At 35.5% G+C, this 7,775-nt stretch overlaps 1 protein-coding gene across 1 annotated transcript in view; it reads left to right on the forward strand.

Moving 5' to 3' along the window:
* Positions 1 to 3,616: 3,616 nt before the first annotated feature.
* LOC103137841 (sodium- and chloride-dependent GABA transporter 2-like) overlaps positions 3,617 to 7,775 on the forward strand; it is a 16,709-nt gene continuing 12,550 nt past the window's right edge. Inside the window, exons 1-4 of the mRNA XM_007551798.2 lie at positions 3,617 to 3,799; positions 6,056 to 6,190; positions 6,279 to 6,419; positions 7,401 to 7,491. Coding sequence (XP_007551860.1) covers positions 3,625 to 3,799; positions 6,056 to 6,190; positions 6,279 to 6,419; positions 7,401 to 7,491 — 542 coding nt within the window. The 5' untranslated portion in view covers positions 3,617 to 3,624. The remainder of the gene's footprint in view (positions 3,800 to 6,055; positions 6,191 to 6,278; positions 6,420 to 7,400; positions 7,492 to 7,775) is intronic.

The following is a 7,775-nucleotide window of genomic DNA, read 5'->3' on the forward strand; positions in this document are numbered from 1 at the left end:
TTACCATATTTTGCTCATTCAGGATATCACTGCCATGTCTGTTGGTACTGACATCACCTAAGATTTATGAAATATACTTTTTGGGATCATCTTGGGCCCTGTTGAAGTGAACAAGAACATAACATTATTTCTGAAAAAAATCAGAGAAAAACTTTGAGCTCTTTCACAGCTAACTACTTCCACATGTGCTCAGCTAGACATACCATTGAAGTATTTAAATGTAGTCATATCTATCAACTACTTCTGTTTATTTAAGCATTTTCATATGTTTTACAGAATTCATAAAATCCATCTTCAGGTTATTGCTCACATTATGCTCAGTCTTCAAAAAGGGTTAGATTGGGTTGGAAGGATTCCCAATCTAACCCAATCCTCTTTCCAACCCTAATTTCAGCCCTCCCAACCTTCTGGTCATCTTTTTAGCTTTGCTTTTCAAGTTTTCTGCAATTGATTTCGCACAAAAAAAATAAAAAATAAAGAAAGAAATCAGCTTACTCCAGTCACTGCATTTTGGGTGAGAAATGCAAATTTTTCTATTTAGTAGTTATTTTCATACACAAGAAGACATGAACCCAAATAGATCCCTCCTTGGACATAGTATCTCTCTTTTTTAGTTGCACCAGCAAAAGTGAAATTATAAGAAGCCAGCCACTGAAGAAAAATCACACAGTAGGCTCTGCTGCAGAAGGAGGGCCGTCACGGTGCATAACCTCACACTGACTGTGATGTAGGATCATGTGAAACAGTAATGTGTAAGTTCCTGGGGTGGTAGCAAAGACACTGAAGATTATTTTTGATAGGACCATGATCAGCTAACGACAGCTGTTGGGTAACTTCAGCATGCTGAGGGGGGAGGAAGCTCATTGTAACAGCAAAGTGCCAGATGCTCTGCTCAGATCGAGCGCTGAGAGCAGGATATACCATGTATGTGATAGAGAAAGACCAAGTTGTTTCAATGCGAGAGGTGAAATATGCACAAATAGCAATGAATAAACTCAACAAAACTGTCACATAATTATGTTTTAGGTTATGCTGCTGTTAATTTGAACTATTTTTATTTATCTTATGTGCTTCCTCGTTAAAAACTGTTGTGATACTGGAAGTTTTCAAGGTAAAACACTGAAGAAATAAATTCTTGTCACCAATTCATAGCACTGGAGCCCAGCATGTTAATAAATCTGCTAAGATCCATTACAATTCATCTACATATAGAGCACAGGACAAAATAATTCAAGTTGTGAAAGCGTAAAACACCTCTGTCAGATCTCGAAGCTGCTATTTTACCAGACATTGTTTAGCTCTATCCGTCTTCCCATCGACTCTGATCAGACTGGACAAACCGTTCTGGTGAGTTCAACCACTGATTATAATTACAGGGAAGCAACATTTCCAAACAACGCAACATCTACCAGTTTACTTTGGGAAACTTTTGGCAAAAACAGCAATGCACTCACCCTGACAAAGAGATTACAGGGAGATTACTTCAGTAAGGAAGTTTATTATTTTTGGTTTTATCCCATATCCCATCCCCAAAACAAGTAAACAAATGAACAAAATATGAATTCAAGGGGAATAATGAATCCTGGTGACAAGAAGGCAGTTTTCCTGATCATGTTTTTACTCTGCAGAAAGATGGAACAGCTTACATTTTCCCTTCAAGCCACCAGTTGCTCATGGTTTCAGATTAAAGGAGTTGCTTTAACATTTGTTTAATAAATTTAAAGCATATGGATTACTGGTCAGCAGAGTAACATAAAAAAATGTTGTAGATGTTATGTGAAACAGCTGTCTGCTGTCTAATTATGCCCGGTGGCTTTGAATGTTCAGGAGTTTTCCAAAATGTACAAGTATGAGCTCACAGAAACCCCCCACTGTTTCAAACCTCCGAGGAAAATATTCCTGAATGCATGACAACTGAGAGATCTACGGTCAAAGATGGGACACGAGCGATCAAGAATGGACCACACAACAATTCAAGGAAGGGCATAAATGATAGTCTTGTAAATAAAGCACAGCTGCAAATGTTTGCACAGAATGTTAAACTAAGCAACTATTCAGTCCCTTTTCTAGTCCAGGTTAGATGTTTCTTATAGTAATTTCGGATCATGAGTGGTAAATAATCAGACAGTTCTCTCCTTGTGATACCCACACCTTCCACTCAACTTTCCATTAATATGTTTGGAAACAGCACTCTGAACATCCACCATTTTTGCGAACATCCAGCGTACTTAGTTTTGACCGTTCTCAGCGTACCCTCTTTGGGGAGGGTGTCAAGACTTTGTGCCGTACAACTGTCAAGTCTGCATTTTCCCCAAGAATGTGTAACACATTAGACAACATTTCTGCATTGGAAATCCTTTTTTAATTGGTTTTAAATAATATTTCTATCTTCTGAGCAACTGCATTTTAAGTTACCGTATGATCATCCAAATTAACAGAAATAAACACTATGACTTTATGAACTGCATTGGTGAAATAAATGAACTTTTCTAATTTGTTGATGCAACATTACATTTGATCTATAGCAAACAATATGTAATAATGTGAATCTTTGGGGCAGATCAAATATTATTTGCACAGACACAATAGTCTTAGAACATTAGAAAGTAATCTATAATATAATAAACATAATGCTTCTCTCTCAGACCTTGTTTAATTTCTCAGCTCAGCTCATTTCTCTGTAAGAGGGAAATTAGTTATTTTCAGACATTTTTGACAAACTTAAAAATAAAAGAAGCCAAGACAGATGTTCTATCACCATGTAAGACTTCAGAAATGGTTTATTAATTACTGACTGTAGCAACTTGTTGCATACACAGTGTCATAGACAACTAGACCTTCTAAAATACTGGCATAGAAATGGGGATTATTTTAATCGGTCTACCAGCAGCAACAGGAAAGTTACTCTGCTCTCACGAGGGGATCAGAAATCCTAAGGTGTTCCCTGCAGTGACTTTGAAATACTAAACTGCACAAAAATAGTTCCTGAGAAATAGAAATGATTGAAAGCCCTTATGCGAGTTTAGAAATCTGATATCTAGAGACATCTTACATGAAAAAGGGAATTGGAATATGTGAAAAGAATTCAAAGCAATTTTACTGGTTAACTTTGCAGTTTTTAGTTATTTTTTAAAGGTTTTGTTGGCTCTAGTGGCCTTTATGTGAAAGTAGTTTGACAGGAAAGAGGGAAGACATGCAGCAAATGTCACCAGGCTGGGAATTGAAATTAAAAGAATTAAAACCGTAATCTAAACCTCGTGAGCAAATATTTTTATTTGTCAGTGTTAAGGTCTTAGTGTTAGTGGACTCAAGTTAAATATGTATAGCTCTGTAGTTGTTAGACACTCCAACATAATTAGAGGTCAACATTCATGCGATCAAGTACATCAGCACTATGTTTGGAGGAGGGGCAAAAAAAGTCCTCTAAAGTGTCACTTTGTGGTTTATAATTCTGGAAATCAAGTATAGGGAAGCAGTTAGAGGTCCCCCTCGTTGTTTCACTAAAGGCCAGCCTGTCAATTAGGCAACTATTAGGTAACCCATAATTCTGCCTTGATTCTCAGCAGGACAATTGAGCAAATGGAAGAGCTACATTAGTCATTGTACAATTGTTCCCCTGTGCGGATGGCAGGCTCTCTGTGGAAGCTGTGCCACCTCCCCACAAAGGCGGCTTTGCAGTCCATGAAGGAGCGCGGCAAGTGGGAGAGCAAAAAGGAGTTTATCCTGTCTGTGACTGGCGCCACTGTGGGACTTGGCAATGTGTGGAGATTTCCATACCTTTGCTACAAGAATGGTGGAGGTAATTGTTGTTTTGTCAGTTTTTAATTTGCTAATTGAAGGTTATGAAATTGTTTCCTGTATTTTTACAAAGCAAATCTGATCTAGTTTTAATCTACATCATAATGCAACATGTAGTAATTAGATTAATCCAGTTTGACTTTTCATGAATATGTAACACTTTTTCTTCTATTTATCAGTAACTGATCTCTTATATTTTAAGAAAATGGCTGTTCATAGCTTGCACAAGCCATTTTCATTTTTTAATTAAACTTGTCAGAAAAGACACTGTTCCCATTTTTAAAAAAAATCTTTTTTTTTTGTGGTATCTTTTTCTCTTTCCCTTTTTTCATCTAATTTATATATGTAACTTGTTTGCGAACCATTTATTCACAACTATTGGAATATTTTAGCATAGGAAGTAATTTAGGCAAGTTGGCAATGTTTTAATTTCATTCGTATGTAGTATTAAGATGACAATAGGACGATAGTTCTTAAAAATACATTCTGATGCTTTTTTTTCCTGCTTATTTTTATTTGTTTGTTTTTGTGAGGTGTCGGGTTGACCAAGTCCGAGTGCCAAGTTTTATTCAAATGGAAATAAGTAACTATACAGCTGAAAACATCTCTTTTAGAAAAAAAACCCAATGAATTAGGAAAGAGATTATTAATAATAATAATAATTATAATAATATTATTATTATAATAATTATTATTATTATTATTATTATTATTATTATTATTTATTATATTATTATAATTATTTCAATTGTAGGCATTTATCAGAATTCATAAAAAGAAATGCGCCCATATTCAACAAATGGGAATATGCAATTTGATGAGGCTTGCTTGCCAGATTAAAATACTATCTGAAAATAACCTCTCAGTCTTAAACGTAAGTTCACAGTTTTCTAGTAAAACTGTTTTATTGGTCTGATGTAATACAGGGACAATCGTTTTTGTTTTCAGTATGAAAATATTCTATATGCCGAGTTTCACTTAGAGTATTGAGTTCCTTAAAAAAATGAAATTTGTATTAATATTTATATATATATTTTTTTTAATTACTGTGCAATACTTTTTCAAGTTCTCTGTTGCGTACCACGCTTCTCGCTCAATGACCGCTGGAAATAGGCACCAGCCCCCTTCGCCACCCTGAGAGTGTTTAAATAATGGATGTTACACAAAATCATTGTGTTTTATAATGCATTTTCTATCTTTATTAGTTTAGCTTTTTAGTGGTTAAATTGGACGTATTGTAGTTAAATGTAAACAAGGACAATAACAGCACTAACATGTAAGATTTTATTTATTTTTTAATGCTGTATTTGCTCTTAGCATGAGAAAATAATTATAAAAGTCACTGAACGAAAGACATCATGACCAGAGAAATTTAATAGTATTATTAAAGTACTAAGGTACTACTTATCATTTCAAAATGCTTTTCTTTCAGTCAAGAAAAACTTAGTTATGAGTAACTAAGTGAGCCACAGAGAAGCCAAATTCACACTGGAGTTTTATCACGGATTTCAGAACATAGTAGATTTTTAATGGCTTCACATAACATACTTTAATGCTTAATACATGGAGTAAGAAACATAATATTTTCTCTAAAATCGTAGCCGTTTATAGAGGACCAGTTTTGGTCCTACATAGCTGTTCACTATGCCTCACAATTACTCTTTGCACTCATGGTTAGTATTTCTGGAGACATGGACTAGATACTTCGGGACTTCCATTATTGAGGATATGAAACCATAAGATTGCGAAGACTAGAGTCTCTTTTGTGCCAAGAATTAAGCTGTAGGATTTATTTTTTTAAATACTGTATGCAGGATCTAATTACCTAAATTGACATGTTATCACAAATTTCAAACATCTAAATGAAAACACTAAGCCTAATTGCGACATGTCAGATTATTTAAAACTATTGAAACAGTGTCACCTAGTGGTTGCTCATGATTTAACAAGTGGGGAACATTTCGCATAGTCAGGTTGGTTTTGATAGTTTTTTCTTTGCCTTAAGAGCTGAAGTCATCCTTTGAAGACTGCTCTTTGGTCTGACTACATGTTTGTTGTGGTGTGCTATGTAGAAATAGTGGAATAAGCAGGCATCACACGTAGCTCAGCTTCAGTACTCTCTTTTACTCTCTTCTTCCTCTTCTTCATACCGCATGTCTTCTTATCCATAGTCAGAGCTCCCCCTGCTGTCCTTTACATGCAATAACAAGACATAACAATGTTCACAGCTTTTATTAATATTTGTTGGCATTTTCAGGGGCATTCTTCATTCCTTACGGACTTTTTCTTGTTACCTGTGGAATTCCCATGTTCATACTGGAAACATCACTGGGTCAGTACACCAGTCAGGGGGGAATCATGTGCTGGAGAAAGGTCTGCCCCTTATTTGAAGGTAAGTAAGCTCACAAACACTGTAATAATTAAAATGAAATGCAGTAAACTAAAGAAAAACCAATAATTATGTTATTGGTTATTTCTAGGATTGGGATATGCCAGTCAGATGATTATTTTTTATGCTAGTGTCAGCTACATCGTAGTTTTGGCCTGGGCTTTCCTCTACTTCTTCGCTTCGTTCTCTACAGAGTTGCCCTGGACAAGCTGCAACAACGTGTGGAATACCGGTAAATTCATTAACTATGACAATAAAACACATGTTGTTAAGACTGTAACTGGTTAAAGAAAAAACCTTAAAGGGTTTAGACTTACGATGCATGTAAAAGCATTGATCCTCATTGAAGTTTTCCACATTTTGTCGTGTTAACTCAAACAAAAAATATTTACGTATTTTGTTTGAATTTAATATGACGGTCCAACATAAACAGAATTATGACAGAAAAAAAACCCATAAGAAACATTATCAAACAATATCAGCTTTTAACATCTCACAGAGAATGATTTAATCCAACATCTGAGCCAAAAGATCCACAGTAGCATTGAAGGAGCTGCAGAGATTTGCACCTGAGATGTTTATTAGTCTAGCACAGCACACAACTATCATTTATGTAAGAGTTGGAAGAGGGAAGGTGTCCTGAACAGATTAGACTAAATATTAACCTTTTGTGTTACATGCAAAATACTATGTATAAACATCTCCCCCAATAACACACCATTGCAAAGGTGAAATGTGTTGGGAAGATGCATCACAGTTCATAGCGAAGATGGAGGGAGCTAAATCTATGCCAATCCTGGGGGGAAAAAAACATACAGGTGAACTTTCTAGCAGAACAAGACCACAAACACAGAAACAGGCACAATACAGTTTATATCAAGGCATGTTTGGTTTATGTGTTAGGAAGGCCTAGTTAAAGTTCTCAAATCCAGTTGAGCGTCAGTGGGAAAACTCAAAATCTGTTTAGTGAATTTGACAGGGACACTGCAAAAGGCAGGAGGACTGAATACATATGCGCAGATTAGACTTTGTATTTTTTGTATTAGTATTATTTTTCTTCCACTTCACAGTGATGTAAATGTGTTCGTCTGTTGGATAAAGTGCAAATAAAATACATTGAAGTTTATTTTTGCTGTGTGACACACCCATGGCGGTGTTTATCCTTTCAGAATACACATTAATTTCACTTCTAAAACTTTTTAATATATTTCAGATAACTGTGTGGTAATAAACCACTATAATGGCTCTGCTAACTGGACTGGGAGGAATGCATCTTTGTCATCCTCTGTTCTGGAGTTTTGGCAGTAAGTCCTGGAACATTTTTGGACAGACAAACTTTCTTCATCGCTCAAAGGATTCTTGGCTCCCTCTTGTTTAAAATTATATCTAATCAGCAAAAATATGGGAACACACCACTATACCAAATATATTAAGAACCTTGAATGGCACATTTGGGAGCAGGGCTTGTGAACTGATGAAGATGAAATTTTGGCATTAGACATTTTGTTGTAAACCTTTGTGATCTGTCAGTCAGGACATGTAACTGATTAAACCCACATTATACCTCAGGTTGTTGTGTATTGCAACT

This window comes from Poecilia formosa, unplaced genomic scaffold (genome assembly GCF_000485575.1).
Source record: "Poecilia formosa unplaced genomic scaffold, Poecilia_formosa-5.1.2 Scaffold2, whole genome shotgun sequence".
In the NCBI taxonomy this organism is placed as follows: Eukaryota; Metazoa; Chordata; class Actinopteri; order Cyprinodontiformes; family Poeciliidae; genus Poecilia; species Poecilia formosa.